Raw genomic sequence first — 24,676 nt, forward strand, 5'->3', positions numbered from 1 at the left:
TTCTTAGAAAATATTATTTTTTATAAAACAGAGGCAATCTGGAAATATTTTAATTGGAGCTAGTTAGGAAATGATTTCCCCCACCACACACACACAAAAATTAGATGAAAACAATGACAAGATGAAATTTCTCTTTCCCATTTCCTGTCTCTACTCATCCCCTTTTCTGCCTGTTTTAGTTCCCGTCTTCTGTTTCTCTTCCTGGTTGTTCCTTTTCTTTGCCCTTTCCTACGTCCTTTATCTGTCTTGTGTATTTAGATTATAAGATCTTCAGGGCAGGGATTGTCTATCCAGCACAATGGGGCTCTGATCTCAGTTACACCCCCTATATGCTACAGTAATGCAAATAATAATTAATAACAACTAGATCACACTGCCTCCCTATTTTATTTAAAACAAGGGATGTGATCAGATTTTTTTAAAGACAAAATAGTCTGACCCTCGGGAGCATATATGATACCTATTATGATCTTAAAAGTCACATTCCCTCTGGTGGCCTATATTTACTACATATTTTGTATCAACCACAGTGGGCCCTTAGGCTACTATTTTGTTGGTCTGGAATCTTTGTGCTAGACGACATGCCCCAAAAGTCAGTTCATATTTAACCCTATAGTCTGTAGATCAAAACCCAGTGCACCTGGGTTTCATTACTGATCAAACCACCAAGGAGGGCACTTATCAGATAGTTCGTGGCTTGCCAATTTTAAAATTCTGAGAACTCCTTTGATGTGACCATCAAGAACCTCCTGTCTACACAAATAGCTATTTGCCAGACCTCATCCTTTGTAGTAACTCCTGCCTCAATACATTATTGACAATAATTACACCAACTCACAGGAAGATCATAATTATATTGGTCCATTTCACAGTGAACTGACTATATTGAGGGGGAAGTATAAATAGGAGCGTATATACAAGTAAACCCAAATAGGCATTGATTTTTGCTGTTACTCTAGAGCTATTAAAAACATGTATTTATGGGACTTTGAGGCTTCTCTCTTCAGTTATCTTAACAAAACATCATTGCTAAGGGTAATAACAGTTTCGGGTTGAGAATTTCAATGGGAATTAAGCACCTCATTTCCAGAGGCTCTTTTGAAAAACCTGCCCTTAGCCTCCATACTGCAAACCATTATGATGCATTCACATTTGGGGTAGACGGGAGGTTATTAATAAAGGATAAACAACCATTAGCAAAGTGAAAGGTTGGCGGCAGGGGGCTGTATTCGGAAAGCTGGTGGAGTACACGGTGCTGAGCTGGGAGGTGATTTGTAGAGCTGCACAGAACTGGTTACACTCTTGTTCCTAAGGGGAGTGCTAATTTCCGCCCTGCAATAGCTGCTAAGCATGTCACTGGCGCACTGTGGAGCAGCAGATACATCCATTGCTCCAAGAGAAAAAAGCCCTTTGCGAGGCTCCTCCTGTCACACTCCCTTAGGAAAGTGAGAGCACTTGCATTGTGTATTGCGTGATTTAGACGTCTGTGTGAGATTCCGACTGAGCTTAGCCCAGAGGGCTGTCATCCAACCTGGACTAGACTTCACAGAGAGTGTAGTAATCCTTTGCTCTTCGGCAGCAGAGTACACATTTTGACACCATTTGTGGTCTTAATGGGTTTGCCAGGCAGGCAACCTCAGATCCATAAGATGATCTTTTACCAACAGTTCCTGAAGAAACTCGCCCCCTTTTCTGTGTAACAAATTTGGAAAATATGTATAAGTGTTACCACGTGTGAAAGTGCTTTTCTCTATGTCTTAAGTTTTTGTATATTGCCAACAACCACAATAGCTAAGTGTTTCAGAGAAGATTTGGGGAGGTTCTGGTTTTTGTGCAGAAAATAACTTTTGGAGTATTATCCAAGCTATCATCTGCATCCATCTTTGATTACCTTTGAGATGGATCAAAAGTAATCAAAGGATTGTCCAGTTTTGAGGAAGGATTGTCCAGTAATTAGGGCACTAGCCTAAGGGCACGTCTTCACTACCCGCCGGATCGGCGGGTAGCAATCGATCTATTGGGGATTGACTTATTGCGTCTAGTGAAGACGCAATAAAATCAATCCCCGATGGCTCTGCCGTCGACTCCGGAAATCCACCGCGGCAAGAGGCGGAAGCGGAGTCAACGGCGGCGCGGCAGCAGTCGACTCGCCGCCGTCCTCACAGCCAGGTAAGTCGACCTAAAATATGCAACTTCAGCTATGCTATTCACGTAGCTGAAGTTGCGTATCTTAGGTCAACCCCCACCCCGTAGTGTAGAACTAGCCTAAGACTCAGAAGACCAAGGTCCAAGTCCCTGCTCAGTCATAGACTTCCTATGTGACCTTGGGCAAGTCACTTAGCCTCTCTATGCCTCAATCTCCCATCTATAAAAGATATGGATAACAGTACTTCCTATCCTCTCAGGAGTGTTGTGAGGATATGTACATAAAAGACTGTGTTTCTCGGATGCTACGATAAAGGGTGGGGGGGATATATTAGCGAAGGCACACAGATATATCCTAACCCTCGGTATTGCATCTTGTAAGCAGCAAGTATATCATCCAAAACTATATAAACCTCAGACTTGCAAGAGATCATACATAAATGTCACTTACTATAGTATTCTGAGACTGCAAACACTGATTTTCATAAACATTCCCAGTTAAACTACATGGTGACAGCATACCGATTGTACTGTGCCTTATAAAAAATGAGCCTGTGACCTTGGTATGGGACACATTTTTAATTAAAAAAAGAAATAAAATACTGGAAGACTGTATTGCTAATTGTCAATGGTAATTTTAGGCCTGGTCTACACACAGTTTTTGTACGAGCATATGTTGGTTAGGGGTGTGATTCTTTTACTGACACATTTATACCAGTACAACCACTAATTTATACCAGTTATGCCCGTGTAAAGATGTCTTATTCTAGCATAGCTCATTCCCTTTCCTGAACAAGTAGAAGCACCTTTATACTGGTATAACTGCATCCACAATAAGGGAGGGTTGTACCACTTTAACTATACCAGTCCAGTTAAAGCAGTACAACTTAAGTGTTTAAACAAGGCCTCTGTCACTAGCTCAAATGTGTTTCCAATCAGTAATGGTGTAAAGTCATCATGACCAACTACCAGCAATTCAGGTACCTACATAAGATGTGTGCATGGTATTGGTTTTGTTCCTATTGACAGAGGTCCACTTCATAATTCACTACAACAGTTGACACCAATCAGTTCCCTTGGTAGTCTCAGCAAAGATGTCAAGCCGAGGACTGAATGGGCACAAAACTTTTGTTACTGGGGTGCTACTTCAAAATAGTAGTGAGGATAAATGATTAGGTGGCATGGGGAAGTTTATTCCACTGCCATGGTTTACCTGTTTTGTGAAAAAATAACATGCTACATTTTCCTATAAATTATCCATATTCACAAGCACTAAGTTCTGAGTAAGAACAATTAAAAAGCAAAGATAGAAGAAAGAGATGTAGCTATTAGAAGCACTTCTGCATTCAGCATGACCACGATTATACTTATTAGTGCTTGAGAAAGCGCATTGTGCTACTGATTTTAATCCAAATTACTAAAAGTCAGATGCTGAAAATAGCAAGTCTATGGGCCAAATGCTAAAGATGCTAAGCACCTGCAACTCCCATCCACGTCAGTGGGACTCAGCACATCTCAGGATATGGTCCTATGTTTTTGTTATGGTGCCTAGAGGCCTAAGGTTTTATATATATATATATATATAGTAGGCTATTATGCATGACAGATTCATTGACGTATCTAGTTCTGAAATTCACATTTTCAAAATGATGACTCAATAATATTCAGCATTCATTTATAGTCACACTCACAATGTGCTAGGCACAGAGGTACCAGCACTGTCCCAAAGAGCTAGCAGCCCATTGCACTTTAAAGTATGTGAAATAAAATCTATTAGTTTATGGAAACAAACAATCTTGGCAAAAGCATTGTTACAGATGTTGTAGCTGTTTACTTTTCTAAAACAAAAAAAACCCACAAGTAAAATATAACCAAGAACATCTCATCCTCGTGAATTCTCAGCAAACTTCCAACATGCAGTACATTATCCTCCAAGATAACTGGGGCTTATGTATTCTTTTGCCCTAACTGGATAAATGTCATTTACAATTTAATATTGCAACGAGAATCAGGGTTATGTTGATTCTGCTGAAAGTGATGACAGCAGAGTTTTGGATTAGAAAGGCAATGGAAATGGTGTCTGGAAAGCAAAAAAGAGTCTTGAGATAAAATATCACCTTTGCTTTCTCTGGCTGAAAACTTCAAAAAAATCAATGTAGTCAAATTAACTGGGAAGTAATGCAACATGCTCTTCAGGGACTCTGGGAACTAAGAACTGAACATGGTCTCAGGGGGCATATCAGTGAAAGTACTGCCCTTTGTGGAGCAGTTCAGTTCTAACTTACTTGCAATAACTTTTATCCTTTAAGAATGTGTAAAATGATACAGTCTATAAAATTGGACTTTGCTAGCAACAACAGCATTCAATAGAATAAAAAGATGACTTTTTTTAGAATGTGATCTTCAGTTAGCATCACAATTAGCTAGCTTATAGGCATACATGTATTTCTGCCTTATGTTTGAATTATCTTTTTGTTATAAAGTTTAGAGTATCCTTTTCATGGCAGAATTCAACACCTGCAATACTATACTGACTACAGGTATTTTTAGCTGCCAGACAATTATGAGATAAGAAAATGGACAATATTCCATAGTTGTACAATCATTATATCCGGTTTCAAAAGCCTGCATGGATTTATTCTAGGGAAAGACTGGCTAATCTGATGGATATTGTTAGTACTTAAGAGCCTGATAACTTTTGAAATCATCACTCTCTTCATATATATTACCCATATTTTAAACAAGACTATAATTATTATTTAGCACCTACTTTTAGCCCAGCATCATGCTTCACTCAATTGTACCACCAACCTCTCAGGAGACAATTTATCCATGATAATGATTAACACATCTAGAGCACTTTCCTCCCAAGGACTGCAAAGCATTTTACAAACTTTAATTAGTTAGGCCTCATCATTACACCCCATGAAGCAGGTACATTGTGCACATTTTACAGATGGGTAAACCAGGACTAACAGTAGTTTCAGGCATGATTCTGGTCCCATCTGAGTCAATGGCAAACTTCTCATTGACTGCAAGAGGGGGAGGACTGGTCAAACACAGAATCCAGGAATTCAAACGGCCAGTCCTTATTCCAACCAGTAGATAGATGTACTCTCTCTTTATTGCATGGGTGCATGTGCACCAATATCAGCACACATTAGTAAGGAAGAACACAGCATGTTCTAACATGGATGCTTTGTAAATTCAGTCATGCAAGTTTAGTGAGCAGTTTGAGCTAAAATTTGCTGTAGCGATATACAAGGCCCAGTCCTCCGAGATACCTAATACCCTCCTCTCCCATTAAAGTACAGAAACTGGAAGGCACTCAGCACCCTTTAGCAGATGCTCAAGCACACAAGGTTGGACGCGAAATAAGTATCTACTGCATCTGGTGGTTTCCATGACTTTGGGACAAACATTCTCTCATTTTCCCCATCTGTTGCTAAAGTGTATTTTGTACTGGACTGATCTTTTATTCCTATAGTTTAAATTACTACATAACTGTAATGTTTGGTAAACATTTTTTTTATTAGCAAATATCTCTACTAAACCTCTAGATCAGTGTTTCTCAAACGGGGGTCTGCGAGGGTACTCCAGGGGGTCCACGGGCCCCGCTGATCAACTCCTCCTCCTCCCTCCCACTGCCTCCTGCACGCTGGGGAACAGCTGTTCAGCAGCGTGCAGGAGGCACTGGGAGGGAGGAGGAGGAGCAGGGACGGAGCACACTTGGGGGAGGGGATGGAAAGAGGCGGGGAAGAGGAGGGACAGAGGTGGAGCGGGGGTGGGGTCTTGGGGTAAGGGATGGAGTAGAGGTGGGACCTGAGGCTGAGCAGGGAGCTTGGGGGTCCGCGAAAAATCTTAAATCAAAATGGGGATCCTCGGGTTGCTAAAGTTTGAGAATCACTGCTCTAGATTATCATTCTGGAATATATCTATTATAAACCAATCTCCACTGTATCACAGAATTTAAACATTGTTGTCAGTAGCTATCGGTGTGGTGCTCTGCTCTTGTTCGATGATGATAACAGTCGGCTGCGTGCGCGTTCCCTCTGTGTGCTGCCCCGGCTCTGCGCAGATAGCTGACACAGCAGAACCCGAGAGAACCCCCAAAGACCACAGACTCTAGTAAGGTACAAAGGAACCCGAGCCAGGTTTATTGTCAAACGAAGCACAGTAATAGTTTCCCATAGACTCTACAAGACATACTACGAATTTGTGCCCCCTGGCAATGGACACAGCTCAGTCAGTGGTGGGACACTCCACTGCCCCCTAGGCTGGACAAAGATGCACACTCCGGGACCTACTTTTATACAGTTACAGGACAGATTACTCATCCCTACTGATGTATTGAGGTACAGCCCCTTGACTCACTGGGGGCTGTCTCCTCCTTTGATCATGTTGTTTCAAACAGATAGATCTATCCATCATGCTGTCCTTTTGACCCTGTCTTTAAGATGCACCTTCCTGTTCCTTGTTATCTTTGTGGAGTGTCCTGATGCCATCTTGGCACAAGTTCCTCTTATTAGCACTTACATGTGGATGCACCTGCTTCTAGCAGCCCTCTTCTCGCCAGCTTCTGTGAGTGGGGCCTGCCTCTGGCTCACAGCCCAGCTTTTGCTTAGCAATGCCTGGAAGTACTTTGGTTCAGGCTTCAGGCCTCAGACTGGGCCTCTGACACAAGAGTTTATGTTTCAGGGCCTCATCTTACTACAAACATCATATAATAATTGTCTCTCACTTGAAAATACTATGCAGGACTTACTTGATTGTGAGGTTAGGTGTTGTTTGTTTTCAAAAAGGAGGACAACTCCAACAAGTATTCATACGTTTCCTAAATTGCCCTCCGATGTTCTCTGGTATGACTGTGGCATTACATTAAATTACAGGCTAAGCCTCCTTAACTTGGAAATAACTATATTTACAGAACTATAATACTAACCACTGCCACATTCTCATGGGAACAGAGCTATTCTATCTTATGATAAAGTGGGTGCAGGGTGTCCCATTTAACATTGTTTCTTAGGCCAGGTCTACACTACCGCGGTAGTTCGACAGCTGGCAATCGAACTTCCGGGTTCGATTTATCGCGTCTGGTCTGGACGCGATATATCGATCCCGGAAGCACTCGCCATCGACTGCGGTACTCCAGCTCGGCAAGAGGAGTACCGCGGAGTCGACGGGGAGCCTGCCTGCCGCGTGTGGACCGCATCTGAACCGCGGTAAGTTCGAACTAAGGTATGTCGACTTCAGCCACGTTATTCACGTAGCTGAAGTTGCGTACCTTAGTTCGAATTTGGGGGTTAGTGTAGACCATGCCTTAGAGGAACATACAGTTGGTCACCACAGGTCACAGTGACAAACTCCATTCAATCATGTACCAGATTGCTACTGAGCATGAGAATAATATAGGTCACCACTGTATGACATGAAAATGAGCAAAGCAAACTATCCACAAAAATACCTATAAGTGGTGAAAAAAGTTTACTGGGTGGTCAGGTCTGCTGCTAGGGCTAAACCAAGATGTACAAAATGAATGACTTATCAAATACAAGCCAAGTAACACACATGTACCCTGGAGCAGTGAAGGAACTTTGCTAATACCGTTCTAATTTGGCATACCAATAAAATTATTAGGGGTTAAGCAGATTAAATATGCCATATGCAAGTATCTGAGAGGGTGGAGACATTATAATAATTAAGGGCCTGTCTTGCCTTCCTTGTGCTGCTCAGATTCTCATTGCTTTCAGGTGGAGCTCTGGGTGGCTGAGAAATGCAAGATCAAGCCCTGTATCGTATTATAGGCTTAGCAATGACCAGAACTTATTGTGTATGGATACGAAAGCTTATTATTGGTACATGCGACTTTATTTATTGTTAAAAAAAATAAAAGTAAGGCTTAAAAATACTGGCCATGCTGAAGCATCAACTGCTATTCAAATCTGTTCCTCTATTCTCTTATGGAAATAAATAAAAGCACCATCTAAAAATAAATACAAATCAAACTAAGCCAAAGGGCCAAACTCTGCACATACTAGAAGAAGAAAAAATACATCTAGTCATGTACAAGGTCACTATGATCACAAGTGAATAATATCGAAATATTCTCCTTGGCTTGGCCCTGCTTTTGGCTCATCTTTAGTCATAAGCTCACAATCAAGCCACATCTTAACTCAAGCCTCCATTGGCTTGCTCAGTATTAGTAGGTGTATCCTGCCAGTGCACTACAAAGGAAACACATTAGCATTAACTGGAGAATATTCATGTATTTTAAATTCTTCTGAGATTGGCTGGTAGCATAAGCTACTACCATAGTGACGCCTCTTGCTTCTCCATCTCAGGTTAGGGGTCAAAGCATGCACCACATTGGTACCACTTGCTATTACTGATCAGTGGTAAAGTCTGATAGGGATGACAGCCTCCTCTGCAAGGTAGGATGAGTGTGGTGATGCAGCACAGGACAGATGTTCTCTAAATGGAAAAGCAGAGCCCAGAAATGGGGACGCTACCCAGCTATTCAGACTTATTCTCATTGCCTAGGGCCAAATGCTACACCGGAATGGGAGTAAATGGGAGAGGTTGCGATGAGGGGCTCTTCTTCCCCTCACAATCCTGAAGGTTGGCAAGAGATGACTGTACACCACTTCCACTGCTACAGTGTTGCAAATTCTAACAATATTAGGTAATTTACTTAGAGCCCCAGCTCCCGGAGACAAGTGATTACATGGGAATGACAGCATTAATTAAAAAAACAAAAACAAACAAAAGGACATCCTAGCTAGAGCTTTTTCCATCCTGTGAAAAACGTTGAAAGTTTGAAAAACAAAATTCTTCCCACATCAGGATGAAATGTCCAAATTTCAAATGTTTCCACAAAATAAAATTCTGAAAATAAATTCATTTTGTTTTGATAAATTAAAAAATTTTCATTTCAATTTCAACCCTTTCTATTTTTTTAATTTAATATCAAATAAATTTCCAAACCAAAAAAAAATCAAAACTTTTCATTCCAAAAATGTCAAACAAGACATTTTTAAATGAATTTTTTCTATTTTGTTTCTAAACAAAATGTTGTCAAAATCAGTGCAACGTTATGAAAAATTTCAATTTTTTCAAAATGGCATTTCCTTACAGAAAACAGTGAAAATACTCATGTAGTGGACAAAAGCTTGAAAACATGACCCAAGTGAGCCCTAAAGACTCAGAAACTGGAAGGCAAGCAAAAAGAACCCAAAAGTTACTTTAAAATAAAACCTCCTGATTTTAAAGGCAATCTCATTACCTTTTCAGCTTGATTCATTGCGATTTTTTAAAGCTTGGGGTAGGCAATACTATTATTACAGACATGGACTGTGACGCTGCTGATATCCAGGCAAAGTCTTGCCCCACTACACACAGAGCAGAACGACATTGCTATTGCTGCATTTGGGACCCCTCGAGTGTGGGAGAATTTTACAAATTGGAGGATTCCTATACAAATTGGAGGATTGGGCCAAAAGAAATCTGATGAGGTTCAACTAGGACAAGTGCGGAGTCCTGCACTTAGGACGGAAGAATCCCATTCACTGCTAAAGGCTGGGGACCGACTGGCTAAGCGGCAGTTCTGCAGAAAAGGACCTGGGGATTACAGTGGAGAAGTTGGATATGAGTCAACAGTGTGCTCTTGTTGCCAAGAAGGCTAACGGCATATTTGGCTGCATTAGTAGAAGCATTGCCATCAGATCAAGGGAAGTGATTATTCCCCTCTATTCGGCACTGGTGAGGTCACATCTGGAGTATTGCATCCAGTTTTGGGGCCCCCACTACAGAAAGGATGTGGACAAATTGGAGAGAGTCCAGCAGAGGGCAACAAAAATGATTAGGGGACTGGGGAACATGACTTACGAGGAGAGGCTGAGGGAACTGGGCTTATTTAGTCTGCAGAAAAGAAGAGAAGGGGGATTTGATAGCAGCCTTCAACTACCTGAAGGGGGGGTCCAAAGGGGATGGAGCTAGGCTGTTCTCAGTGGTGGTAGATGACTGAACAAGGAGCAATGGTCTCAAGTTGCAATGGGGGAGGTCTATGTTGGATATTAGGAAAAACTATTTCACTAGGAGGGTGGTGAAGCACCTAGGGAGGTGGTGGACTCTCCATCCTTGGAGGTTTTTAAGGCCCGGATTGACAAAGCCCTGGCTGGGATGATTTAGTTGGGATTGGTCTTGCTTTGAGCAGGGGGTTGGACTAGATGACCTCCTGAGGTCTCTTCCAACCTTAATCTTCTATGATTCTACCTTCAGGGAGGGCAAACACACCTCAGTAAATGGACCTCACACTGCTCATTCTGCTCCTTCAATCTTCAAACTCTCCACAGTCAGGGGTTGCTCTCTCAATAAGGCTGTCTCATCTATCTGACAACTCTGCCTCTGAACCACTGACACTTTAAATCCCATTCAACAGCCTTCCTTTTCTCCACTGCTTATTACCATCTTTCTGTAAAATGTTTTGGGGTACTGTGTGTTAAGGAATTGTATGCAATAATGGGCTCTATTGTACCTTTAAAAGGCAAAGCCATGGGGATGGGAGGAAGGAAGACAGGAGATTCAGCAATGGGTTGGGGCAGGGACCAGTGAAGAAAAAAGGACTGAGTCATGGCACCATCCAACCCTTTCTAGAGTGTGTGATGACATACTAACGCTCTCTGGGGACAGCAGTGACTGGACCGTGACTTCCCTTTGGCTGGTCATCTACATTGGTATATTCTGTAACCCCAGATGTAGTTATGGGTTCATAGATTCATCGATTCCAAGGCCGGAAGGGACCATTGTGTCATCTAGTCTCACCTTCTGCATAACACAGGCTGGAGAACTTCCCCAAAATAATTCCTAGAGCAGATCTTTTAGAAAAACATCCAATCTGGATTTAAAAATGGTCAGTGATGAAGAATCCATCACAGCCCCTGGTAAATTGTTCCAATGGTTAATTACTCTCACTATTAAATATTTACACTTTATTTCCAGTCTGCATTTGTTTAGTTTCAACTTCCAGCCACTGGATCATGTTAAACCTTTCTCTGCTAAATTGAAGAGCCCATTATTAAATATTTGTTCCCCGTGTAGATATTTATCAACTATAATCAAGTCATCCCTTAATCTTCTGTGTATTAAGCTAAATAGATTGAGGTCTTTGAGTCCGTCACTATAAGGCACGTTTTCTAATCCTGTAGTCATTCTCCTTCTCTAAACCCTCTCCAAATAAACATCCTTCTTGAATTGTGAGCACCAGAACTGGGCACAGTATTCCAGCAGTGGTCACATCAGTATCAAATAGAGCAGGGGTAGGCAACCTATGGCACACGTGCCGAAGGCCGCACGCGAGCTGATTTTCAGGGGCACTCACACTGTCCGGGTCCTGGCCACCGGTCCGGGGGGGGGCTCTGCATTTTAATTTAATTTTAAATGAAGCTTCTTAAACATTTTTTAAAACCTTATTTACTTTACATACAACAATAGTTTAGTTCTATATTATAGACTTATAGAAAGAGACCTTCTCAAAACGTTAACATGTATGACTGGCAGGCGAAACCTTACATGAGAGTGAATCAATGAAGACTCGGCACAGCACTTCTGAAGGGTTGCCGACCCCTGCAATAGAGAGATAAAATAACCTCTTTGCTCCTACCCAAGATCCCCTTGTTTATGCATCCCAGGATCTATAGCCTCTTCTAGCCACAGCTTCACACGGGGAACTTAGGCTCAGTTGATTATCCATCACAACCCCCAAATCTTTTTCAGTCACTGCTTCCCAGCATAGAACCCCCCATCCTATAAATATGACCTACATTCTTTGTTCCTAGATGTACACATTTACATTTATCCATATTCAAACACACATTGTTTGCTTGCCACAGGCACCGACTTTTCAAAGTGCCGGGGGGGAGAGGGCGCCATCCCTGGCTCTGCCCTAAGCCCCACACCCCTTCCACTCCTTCCCCCAAGGCCCCGCCCCCACCCAGTTCTACCCCCTCCCCATAGCACGCTGTGTCCTCGCTCCTCCCCCCTCCCGCCCAGAGCCTCCTGCGTGCCATGAAACAGCTGATTGAGGCAGGCAGGAGGTGCTGATCTGTGGGGCCCGCCAACGGGCGGGAGGCACTGGTGGGGGGTGGGGCTGAGCTGATAAGGGGGTTGCCGGTGGGTGCTCAGCACCCACCATTTTTTCCCTGTGGGTGCTCCAGCCCCAGACCACCCACAGAGTCAGCGCCTATGTTGCTTGCTCCCAGTTTACCTATTAATCCAAATCTCTCTCAATCAGTAGTCTATCTTCTTCATTATTTATCACTCCCCCAATTTTTGTGGCATCTGCAAACTTTATCAGTGATGGTTTTCTTCCAGGTCACTGATAAAAATGTTAAACAACGTAAGGCCAAAGCCATTCCCACTGGAAACACATCCACTAGTGACAATTCCCCATTTACAGTTAGAGTGGAGACAGAACCTATGTGCACTGCAAAACTACATTTTCAAACCACCTATATTTATACTAAATAAAAGGCATTGTGAAAAGAAAAACAATCTGTCACCAAAAGAGGTTTTTAAAAACTCCCCTTTGTCTTCTATCATTTATGGATTTCTTTAATGCCTTTCACTAGCACTAAAGTGCTTTCACCATATCGCATGCTCCCTATATGTAATAGCAGATCACTTAGCACACACACACCAATGCAGTTACTTCTGGAAGTGGCTGTGTAGAGGGAAGTGCCTCTCATAGGCTAAACATCTTGTCTGAGAGAGACTAGATTACTCAGAGAACATTGGTAATTAGATATTCGTTTGCTTGCTGGTTATGTCTTTGTCAAAGGCTCTGGATACATTTATAGAAGTTAGAAACAATTCTAGTTTTGACAATTTCTTGCAGACAACTGGATATAAAAAGGACATTCCTCAAATTTACAAACATATAATAAAAAGTGGAAACTCAGAGACAGTATCTCTGATCAATAACTACGGGAAGGCCATCCTTAAAGACATAACATCCTTCCCATCAACTTATCTCAGGCAAAGGCCTAAGTAAATAGATGGATTTATGAACCATACCCCAAAGGTTAAACTCAGGCTCTTTCAGATCAACAGGGAAAGTGAGTTCCACAGTCCAAGACCACTCCACTGAGAACATCTGGCCAGCACGCCCCAAACATTCAAATCTAGGGGTTGCTAGCTAGGGTATGTTGGCTAATTTTAAATGCAGCCCTAGTTAGTGCATGGCAAGAGGAAGTGTTGGTTATGCAAATCATGCAGGGTTTCATAGATCAATATCATTCCCTTGAATTGCACTCCTGTGGAATATGAAACCATTCACTTCTAAGACATATGATATAGCCTGGCACAGATGAAAACCAGCAATGATCGAAAGCCATAATTATATGATGGTGTTTTCAGTGGGTTCATAATAGACAAGTATCTATCTAAAAAAAAAAATGTTTGTCACTATTGGTCCCTTTCTTGGTAGTCACAGCAGAGAGGTCAACTATGAAATGGACCCAGGGATTGAATTATCCCCTTACGCCTGTAGGTTGTTCACTCAAGGTTAAGATTAAGACAAATACTACCAGAACAATGTGGTTGGAAGCCTGTACTGCTATTTCCCATGCTGTACCTTTCTGTGGAGGGAGAGTGGCTATAATTTAGCAAATGTTACTAGTACAGAGGGGGTTACCTGTTACAGTCCCTAACTCAACGTCACCACAGCAAGTGCTGAATACGCTGCCTCCCATTCACTCCACAGAGCGACTTCCCTGAGTCTAAGTGCTAAGCAGACAGCTGCTGAAAGACTTTGCAAGGGAACATGACAGAGCCAATCAAACGTTAAACATTTCTTTCTGGCTGACTTTAGATACAACTTTTATAAACAACATGCAACCGTTAAACCAGCTATTCATCTTCTCGATAGGACTGTCATGAATGTTTACATGTGTACGACTATCAGCGCCCCATAGCCTACAAACTCCAAATACACACTCTTACACACACACACAAAATACACACTCTCACTATCACCACACACTCGCTGATCACAACAGTCACACAAGTGCCATAACACCACATTCATCATAACACACATGGAGAGACTGTCAGGCATTCTCATACAGACAGGCACCCACTCATAGGACTGAGCCAGGTCTGGGAACTTCACTACACAATATCTGGTGCCACACCAGCAACTGTGGCCACTCTGCCTGGCACAACAGTCCTCGGGAGGCTGTGTGTGTTTGATGACGACACTACCACAATACAACAACCACACAAGTGCCATAATACACCAATCACAACACACAAAGACAAGCACACACTATCACAACACAACCCCCTGCCACACAAGAGTCATCACACCTACCAGAGGCAGCAGTCACACTGTGTAACAAGCACACACTCTCACAACACAGTAACTACAGAATACAACACACAAGTGTCACACACACAAGAAGATGGTCATATATTCTCATACCAACAAGCACACACCAGCTATCACAACACAATGTACTTCCCCACAAACACAGGAGGCGGCAGTCTCATTCTGGTAATAAGTACACACACTCTCATAACACAGTGACCATACCATACAAGACACGGTGTCACACACTCAGGAGGTGGCAATCCCACATGCTGGTACCATACACACACACACACACACAGAGAGACAGAAGGAGGCAATCCCGGTAACACACACACACACAGGGGCAGTCCCGGTAACACACACACACGGAGGTGGCAGTCCCATGTGCTGGTAATACACACACATGCCGTGCTGGTAACGGCACACAGAGGAGAAGGAGGCAGCAGTCCCGGTAACACACACACACACACACACGGAGGCGGCAGTCCCACGTGCTGGTAATACACACACATGCCGTGCTGGTAACGGCACACAGAGGAGAAGGAGGCAGCAGTCCCGGTAACACACACACACACACGGAGGCGGCAGTCCCACGTGCTGGTAACACACACACGCACACACACAGAAGGGGGCAGTTGTGGTAACACACACACACACACACAGAAGGGGGCAGTCCCGGTAACACACACACACGCCCGCGGCCCCGGCCCCGCCTCGCTCACCTGAAGCAGGTGGCCAGCTCGCCGCTGGGTTTCAGGCACGGGTACCGGCTGGTGGCGATCTTGTTCTCGGAACAAACCTCCCTGCGGGAGAAGCCGGAGAGAAGAGGCGGCTTTAGCCAGAGCCCGAGGGGGGCCGGGCGGGGGCGTCCCGGACTGGGGCTGCCAGGTGCAGCCCGGGGCTCACGCGGCGCGGGCTGGGAGCCGGCCCCGGCGGGGCGAAGCGGGGGACCCACCTGTCGCGCTCCTCGGGCTCCTCCCGGTAGGTCCAGGTGTGCCCCAGAGCCAGGAGCAGGAGCAGGGCAGCCAGGCTCCGGGGCAGCAGCCGACGCCGCCCAGCCCCTCCTGGGCCGCCCTGCAGCACCATCGGGCGGCCTCTGCTTCCGCGGCTCCCTCGGCCTCCTCGGAGAGCAGCGCCGCAGCCCTTGCCTACCCCGCCTGCAGAGGAGGAGAGCGGCCCCCTGCGGCGGCACAGCAGCGGCCAGATGTCAGCGCGGGGGCGGCCTGGAGAGGAGTACCCGGGGGCTGGGAGTCCTAGCCAGAAGCACGGGCAGTGAGGACAGTGGTAGCCAGATGTTGCAGAGGGAGCAGGCAGGGGCAGCTAGGGGACGAGGCAAAGGCTGGTGGTGTCTAGATGTTGCAGAGGCGGCAGGCAAGGTCGCTAGGGGAGCTCGGGAACCAGGCAGACGCTGCAGTAGCCAGATGTTGCGGAGGGGGCCGGCAGGGGTAGCTAGGGGGGGTCGGGGATGAGGCAGACGCGGGGATAGCCAGGTGTTGCGGAGGAGGCAGGCAGGAGTAGCTAGGAGCTTCAGCAAGAGGCGGGAGAGAAGTTCCCTGGAGCCTGTGTCCCTGTCCGCAGGCAAGTGCGGAGGCAAGCCGCTCCGTAGTTGAGTGGCTGTCGGGGAGGGGGGGGGGTATATTTAGGGGGGGGGGCTAGATGGGGGGGAAGAGAGTCAGTTTCCTAGCGTAGGGATCTCCCAGTGCTGCTGGAGACGCCGTTCTTACGCTCCTGTGTTACACGCGGGGAAATCGCCCTTGCCGTTGTCCGTTTTTAATGACTCGCGATCCAGACTTAGCCCTGTTCTCTTTTCTGCCCAGCGATCCTACCGCCGAAGGAAGAGAACGAAACACGTGGGGAAGAGGGGAGGGCGGGGGCGAGAGAGACTTTGATGGGGAAAAAACGAAGGGTCCGAGAAACCGAAAGACTCGGACAGAAAAACCCAACAATCTAAAGCTGCCCTAGGCGGTAGGAACGATGGGAGGCTGAGTGTCGGCACATGGCTGCCTTCCAGATCCAGCCTTATCTTACATTTCTCTCTCACAAGGACAACGTAGCCACAGGATCTCTGCTACAAGCGTTGTTTACCCTTGTGCAGAGTTACCCCTTCCACACCATTCACACAAGGGAGATCAACTGATAAAATAATGCATCAGCTGGGGCCCCCTGCACCATGTCATCCTGTTTTTATAGTTAAAAACCCTTTGGGGGCAAATACCATAGAGGAACAACCCCCCCAAATGAACCTACCTTTGCAAATTGGGAGGAGAGCTGAGAAACATTAAATGGGCTTTGATAGTAGGGGTCCTGACTACAACAATGAAAAGCTTGTGGACAAAAGCTAGTGCTTACAGCTACAGTCCTTTCACCTGTAGTGCTGGAAACAATTTACAGAAGTAGCATTATAACCCCATTTTACAGCAGGAGAAACTGAGGAACAGAGTTTAAAGACCAGATTGTGACCCCTTTACTCCCACCACTAACCCTGCTGACCTCACTACGATGAATAAGGCCATCCTGTGAATAAATTGTCCAATACCACTAAGGCAAACTGGAACAACTTAATTTTAGGGCCTTTCAGAAGTTTCCCCTGAACTGCCAACCAGACTCTGCTTTACTATAACCACCTCAGGAGTAAACAGTTTTGTTCTATTATGTACACTAGCAAAACTGCTTTTCTCAATGTGTGCTTTTATGTTTTGGGAGTACTTGATGGTCCCATCTCACAATTATAATAACCTGCTTCTGTATCTCACTAAAGCATATATGGTCCTTATTGGGAGTTTTAAGTGTTTCTTCCATTCTAGTTCCTTATGTACAAAATAAGGAGTAGGCAGAGACAGAGCCCAATCCTACCGCACTGAAGTCAATGAGTATTAGGGGTGTTCCTGGCAGGGGTAAACCCTAAACTTCTCATTCAGCCTCACTTAAATTCTGAGATAACAGGGAACAAAAGACAGGAACCTGGTGCTTGGATCTCGGGGCTTTGTAAGCACCTGTCTCCATATAATGTTCCTTCCCTTCCCTTCCCTTCCCCTCCCCAAGGTGGATAGTATCCAATAACAGAGTTTGAAAGGAAGAGAAGCTCGCACTGCTACACCCCATACCCTGTCTACTGTGGAGTAACAAAAGAACTATTTTCTAGTGATGCTAATCCAGCATTTTTCACAAGAAGTAAAATGCTCCCCCCTAAATTTTGATTTATTTTTTTTTTAATTTAAAGAGATGGACACAAATGGGAGGACTTTGCCACATCCCCTCTAATCATAACACCACACTTCAGATAAGTTCCAAATTTCACACCTTGGGAAAGTCTCGGATTTTTTTTTCTATAAGATAGGCTAAGTGGGATGTATAGATTTTTGTAAATCATTACTGTAACTTTTGTAATATGTAGGCACTGTAATTCAGTACCTATGCTACGGTTATTGTTTTATGTTTGTCACCCATTTATGTAAGAATTTTTGTAGTATCAACAATATTGTTTATCTTTAGTAAAAACTAGCATCAAAGGCCCCGTTCTGGCAAAGGCTTACATTTGCTTCATTTGAAATGTGAGTAGTCCCACTGGCTTTAAGGAAACTACATACATATGAAGTTAAGCATGTATATTACATCTTTGCAAGATCAGGGCCTAAAAAATACAGTATGAGCAAGATTTTAGTTATCACCATGATATATAAAACTAAACAAGTTTAAGTAAGTTTAGATACTATCCAAACACAGGCCTTTTTGTTTTTCCAATTAGTAATTTTATTACCAGCTAACACATAAAAGATGTTGTTTGATCTCTTTGCTTTGTTTCATTTTTAAATGGACGTACAGCCAAGCCCATTAGGAGCACAAGGGTTACATTTTTAAAAGTGTTAAGTGTGCCATTGGTTAAGAAAACACTGAAGTGCTCCGATTGCCCCAGGCAGGAATAATCTAGAGGTTTTTGTTTGTTTTTTTAATACAATAAATAGGCATAAAGTGCTTTTTGGTGTGAGGGATGCTTGTCCTTGCATCGAGGCAAACTTTGTTTTGTTTCGACTTGCACAACTCAAGTATGTATAAAGTTGATAAAGCTGCGTATGAAATTTTGGAGCAGTCTCAAAAGGAGATGAGGAATTCAGCATAATCGTGGTGCATATTAACAATTTTCTTGATGTTGTTTATGCAGGAATACAAACATTGTTGCCCTATGTGTTTTTACAAATGATAATATTGATTAAATATCATATAAATTCATGTTTTTTCTTGGATTTCACAAGTAGTTTGAGTATTTCATAAACAAGGTTAATCAACCGCACATTAATAAAGAATCTTTCATATGCCCACATCTGGAGCAGGAGGGCACAACTGTCTAGGACATTGCACCACAGCAGGGTGCAGTGTAATATGCAAGGACACCATTGCATGCCCTGACTCATCCGAAATACATCTCTGAAGAGATCTCGATGCCTTGAGTTAATATACTATTATGCTAGTGCCTAAAAGCTCCATTGTAAGAGCTCCATTGTGCTGGGTACTGCCCCTAAACATTTGAAATCATAAAGGGTGATTATGATCTATAAAGATGACTTTAAAGTATTCCTTCCTCTGCACAAAAAGGGTGCCTCCCGCCCCCACACATACCTTAGAAATAGCAAAACTTCCAACAAGACTTCTAGCAAGTCTGGTTTTGCTAGGAGTCTTGCTGGAAGTTTCAGAGATGTGCATTGTGCATTTTCTTAGCCCTTTATTGAAAGAGTGAGTGTGCTGATATTTAACAGAGACATCTTGTCAAACGTCTCCCATGTGTGTGAATTAAAAAGATGTTAAATAAAGAACAAATTTTAAACAGTCTGAATAAAAATCACCACCGCTCTCATCTGGGTTTCATTTGCACCATGTATCTTTGCGGTCATAATCCTCTGTACTCCAGTTATCATTAAATCCTTCTAGTGAAATCAGGGCAGAACAGACCTGATGTTTAAACAAACAGGAAAAAGTTTTTGGAAGACATTTCTCAGGTCTTCCTTCTATATCAAAGAATCCATTAAAGGTGCACAAGCCATTTTTTGCCTTTTGCATATTACTTTTCTTATAAGAAAGGCCTCTAAACTTCATGGTGTTGAACTAACCTAACTTGTTCAGATTTCAACATATGGTTCCAAGGAGTATTCCAAGGCCTGAAGTTTATACATCTAAGTTATCCCTCTGTTGGGTAACTTGGGAATTACCATGCTATTTCAGACTAATAGCCCATCTAGTACAGCATCCCATCTCTGAGAGCAGCCAGGACCAGATGCTAGAGAAGAAGGTGCAAGAAATCCTTATTCTCTAGTGAATAATTATGCAATAACTAGTCTACGGAGTGGGGGCAAGCAGTTCTTCCTAATCAGTTAGTGGCTGACAGAGAAGGGAATAATAAGCAGAGGACTAGTGGAATGGGGAAGAGAAAGGCAGAGCAAAGAAGACTGGAGAGAAGAACAACTGGCAGAGATGATGACATGGGATAAAAAAAAAAAAAGGAGAACGGTTGGGAGGATAAGCAGAAGAGCAGCAAGAGGAAGGATAGAGATGAAAAACAGAAGGGGGGGAGAGAGAGAAGCAATGGGGGAAATAGGAGAAAAGAAACTGAGGAAAGAAAAGCAAAGGGGTGAGTGAGACTGACATGGGTGGCCACATTCAGCCCTGGTGGAAGCAGATGTGAATTCATTGCATTCAGAGAGGGCAGGAAAAGGAAGTGAGACAGAAGGAAGTGGGGAACAATTGGGAGGGGATGACAGAGCAGAAGTGAGGTGGGGAAAGAAGCTAAAAAGTTGGTGGTGCAAAGAGAATGATATAGAGGGGTGGTGGTGAGGGATCAGAGCTACAAAAAGGGAACAGGAAGCAGAGAGGGGAGTACTTCTGGCAGGGAACAGTAGTTACCCTACCCATCTATTTACTTCATCTATCTCATTTCTCACACACCAAGACAGCAAGCTCTTTGGGGAAAGAACTTTTTCTTTTACTTTGCCTTGTACAGTGGGATGCAATCCCTGACTAGGGGGCCTCTAGCTGCTATTGTACAAATTGATATTTAATAAAAACAAGTAGGCAGAGAAGCAGAGTGGGGAAGGCGCTCTTGTCATTATCATTATTATGGAGTTTAATCCAACTTGGGGACAAGGAACATTAAACTTTTATCAGACATTTTCATTAGAAATCCTTTAATACTGGTTGAAGGTATATTCAATTAGATTTGTGTAGCTTTACCCCATCTGATGGAGAGGTAACTTCGGAAAAAGATACTTCAGAAACATCTATACAATGGACAACATCATGCTTTGCCTCTAAAGTCAGTCACAGCTACTGAAAGGAAATACATAAGACTGCTTTCTCCCTTTCACAAATACTTACAGAGCTCATCTTAGATTACTAACAAAAACAAATGGCTTTTGAAAATGTCCACTAAAACAATAGCACTGCTGACCAAGCAGAAAATAAGTAAACAGTAGCTCTAATCCACCAAAAACATACACAACAACATATATGGCACATGAGAGGACACTAAACAGAGCAGACATTTTCTCTCAGGTTAGTTTTGGGTTTCATTTTGTTATAAGAGATTAGAGCTGAAGAATGTGAAATCTTTCACGGTATACTGGCTATCAGTCACCAATGGCCTCTGAGATGTGCATGTGCTTCTTGTCAGTCCTGGCCTCTTTGACAAGGCTTTGGTCATCATTCTAAATTTAGAAACAGTAAAACAAAACAGTCCCCTTTGATTTAATCCTTACAATTATTAGAACAAGGTCTCTGTGAGGAGCTGTGAAGTTTTCAAACCATTCCGTCCAGTTGTATCATTGCTAGAGTAACCATCACTTTGGCATGTAGTTTTATATGCAAAAGAAAATGCAACCCTGGAGATTCTTGCTCACATGCATGGGACAGAAATGACTGATACAGTTTTAATCAGGAAGGAGTTTTTCTGCCACCCATATACTGGCATGGATCTGAGGAGCCTTACTCCGTTTGGTTCCATGAGTAGAGCATAAGGCCTGGAATCTACAAGAGAGCTTACTGAATAGTCAGCATCAAACCAGGAATTTGGCAGCTTGGCCTTTTTTTGGTTTGCAAATAATTCACAAACCAATTTTGATTTCTGTGCATGAACTCAGTGTTCACAGAGCAATACAGATTAAACACCATTAATCAATGTGTTTGAAAACTGCAAGAAAGATGTACTTGTGACTAAGGCATAGGAGGCCTGGATTCAGTTCCCCATTCTGTCAGACTTCCGGTGTGACCTCGGGCAACTCACTTAATCTCTGTAACATCTGTACCTTTGATCCACCTTGTCTATTTAAACTATGCTTTCCAGGGCCAGCGGTATTTCTATTTGCATCGCATAATAGAGCCCTGCTCTCAGTTGTGGCCTCTAGGTGCTTATGGTAATACTATTAACAGTCCCTTCAATTATTCATTATTTGCAGTGTGTGGTCCTGTGGTGTATTTTCTGCTCCTTGATTGGACGACAACCCTTGTAACAGGAGAGCAACACATTGATTAGGGGGAATGGATACAAATATGTGTTATGTCAGTTGTAAATAAGGCTCATGCATAGTTTATTCTACTGAAGAATTTCTGAGCTAGAAATAGCAATGGCAAGTTAAATGGACTATTGGGAATATGGAAAAATCTTAGAGATAAGTGATATGAGAATTAGGCTCAAATGTTCACTCAATACAAGACAGGCACTTTAACACTGAAGCACACAACATCTGTGTCCAGTTTTCAAAAGTTTGGCTTGAATGGTTTCATGAGTCACCTATCTTCTGTGCACACTATATCAGTGTCTGCTATCCCTCAGTATCACTCTACTTTGGAGGTTTCCCTTCAATCGCATTTTAACTTTAAAAACATGCTATCCACTTGTTTTTACATTACATGATGGGAGGCAAATATATGATCTAATCCAAGTTTTTATTGTGAACACTCTAAAGGAGGGCACACCTCAAGACAGACCCAGGGAGTTAGTTATTCATGACTGCAGTGGTGTCTGTTGGGAGGCTAAATATATTTCCAATATATTCATCCTTAAAGAATGCTTTTGATAAAAACCTGCCATCCCAGGCAAAATATTTTACACATATCCATTGATTTTCATTTGTGCATCTCCCAGCACATCACAGTCGTTAGGCTTAAAAATTTTCTAAAGTGACTAATGATTCTGGGCCCCCAATTTGAGACACCTTAAAAGGGCCTGGTTTTCAGAGGGTAGGTCTTAAGAAAATCTGGGCCGCTTGAAGGTGTCAAGTTACACACCCAGAAATTAGGCACCCAGGACCTAAATACTTTTAAAAATCTGGCCCTTAGTTACTTTGGAAAATGTGGGCCTAATAAATGAACAAGATCCTGAAGCTCAGCGGGGGTTGAGGAGCAGCAGCTCACAGGTATTTCAGTGTTCGAATGCAAGATGACAACACGGTCATGTTCAATGTACAAATTTTAATTTCTTACTTGTCCCTGTTTTACCGGGAAAAAGGAGATTAACACACTATTGTGCTGATTTCATGTGTTCTTCCGGAGTTGCATAGTCAAAAACTTGCATCACTAGGGTTGCCAGGCATCCGGTTTTTGACTGGAACGCCCGGTTGAAAAGGAACCCTGGTGGCTCCGAGTGGCACTGCTGACCAGGCCATTAAAAGTCCGATCAGCAGCGCAGCAGGGGCCCAGGGCTAAGGCAAGCTCCCTGCCTGCCCTAGCTCTGCGCGGCTCCCAGAAGCAGCCACCAGGTCCCTGCAGCCCCTAGATGCGTGGGCAGCCAGGGAGGCTCCGCGCACTGTCCCCATCCCCAGGGCCAGCTCCGCAGCTCCCATTGGTCGGGAGCTGCCACCAATGGGAACTGTGGGGGCTATGCCTACAGGTGCAAGGGCAGCGTGTAGAGCCTCCCTGGCTGCCCATGTGTCTAGGGGCTGCAGGGACCTGGTGGTCGCTTCCTGGAAGCCATAGTAAGCGCCACCGGCCCCTGCACTCCGAACCCCTGCCCCAGCACCCTCCTGCACCCAAACTCCCTCCTGGGGCCCACACCCTCCCCCCTCCTCCCCCAACACCCTGCCCCAGCCCAGTGAAAGTAGGTGAGGGTGGGGAGAGCAAGCAACAGAGGGAGGGGGGATGGACCGAGTGGGGGCGGGGCCTCGGGGAAGGAGTGTTCGGTTTTGTGCCATTAGAAAGTTGGTAACCATCATCACTACATAACTCCACTGTGAAAGGCAGCACTAAGCCACACCTATGTAACCAGCAGCAATATTATGGCCAGATTGTCGCTTCGAACCACTCTCTGTTTTGGGTGGGGGCTGCTGAGAAGGGTTGAGAGCCCAAGAAGGAATTCTAGCTGTGCACTGCAGTTTGAGAGGACCACACTCTCCACTGCATGTGAATGGAGAAAGGCCTAGATCCACAGAGGGACTTGCACGTTGCATCACAATGCCTAACTTCTAGGCACCTAGAAAAATCACTGGAACGATGGGATCCACAAACCCTGAGTCAGGCACCTAGGCTACCTGTATAATGCATGGGGAGAGACAGGTGCCTAACAATGGGGTTGACGCAAGAGCCAGCATGCTAGGCAGGGTTTGGAGTTTAGGATACTAATTCTCTCTGTGGAGCTGGGCCAGAGTCATCCCAATCATCAGGCATGGCTGCACCTGCCTTCTTTGGCAAGACAAGCGCCATAAGAAGTCTCTACATCTATTGACAGAAAGTTATTTTCCGTCTGCACATAAACATGGACAAAGATTTAACCCAAATGTAACAAGCCTAACTCTAGAGACTGAAAATAAACACAGGGCATTTAAACTGAAAATTAGATTTGTTCAGAAAGTTCTAAGCATCTAAAAACATGAGGTTATAATAGCAGTCTGACCTAAACGCTAAATATGCAATATATTCACTAGCAAGGGAATAATAGTAATGTTTATCCCTCTTCATCTCCAAACAGTTTAATTACTCCAGACTGCATGCTGCCTTTCCAGCTTAATACATAAACTATCCCCACCCCCATTTGTATTCTGAATGAGACAGCTGTTCCTGGAGTTTATCCATTCTAATCTTCAGTGAAACACATGCAACTCGTCAGAGAGATGGGCCAAATTCTCCCCAATGACTCTAATTTAATGGCATATGGTACCAGGACAACAGCAGACTATGGCCCTAATT

At 43.8% G+C, this 24,676-nt stretch overlaps 1 protein-coding gene across 1 annotated transcript in view; it reads right to left on the minus strand.

The window, feature by feature from the left end:
• The window catches only part of CCBE1 (collagen and calcium binding EGF domains 1), a 185,929-nt gene extending 170,331 nt beyond the window's left edge, over positions 1 to 15,598 (minus strand). The window contains exons 1-2 of the mRNA XM_065406913.1: positions 15,468 to 15,598; positions 15,235 to 15,315 (exon numbers count right to left, since the gene is read on the minus strand). Coding sequence (XP_065262985.1) covers positions 15,235 to 15,315; positions 15,468 to 15,598 — 212 coding nt within the window. The remainder of the gene's footprint in view (positions 1 to 15,234; positions 15,316 to 15,467) is intronic.
• Between the last annotated feature and the right edge of the window lie 9,078 nt (positions 15,599 to 24,676).

This window comes from Emys orbicularis, chromosome 6 (assembly GCF_028017835.1).
Source record: "Emys orbicularis isolate rEmyOrb1 chromosome 6, rEmyOrb1.hap1, whole genome shotgun sequence".
Taxonomy (NCBI): Eukaryota; Metazoa; Chordata; order Testudines; family Emydidae; genus Emys; species Emys orbicularis.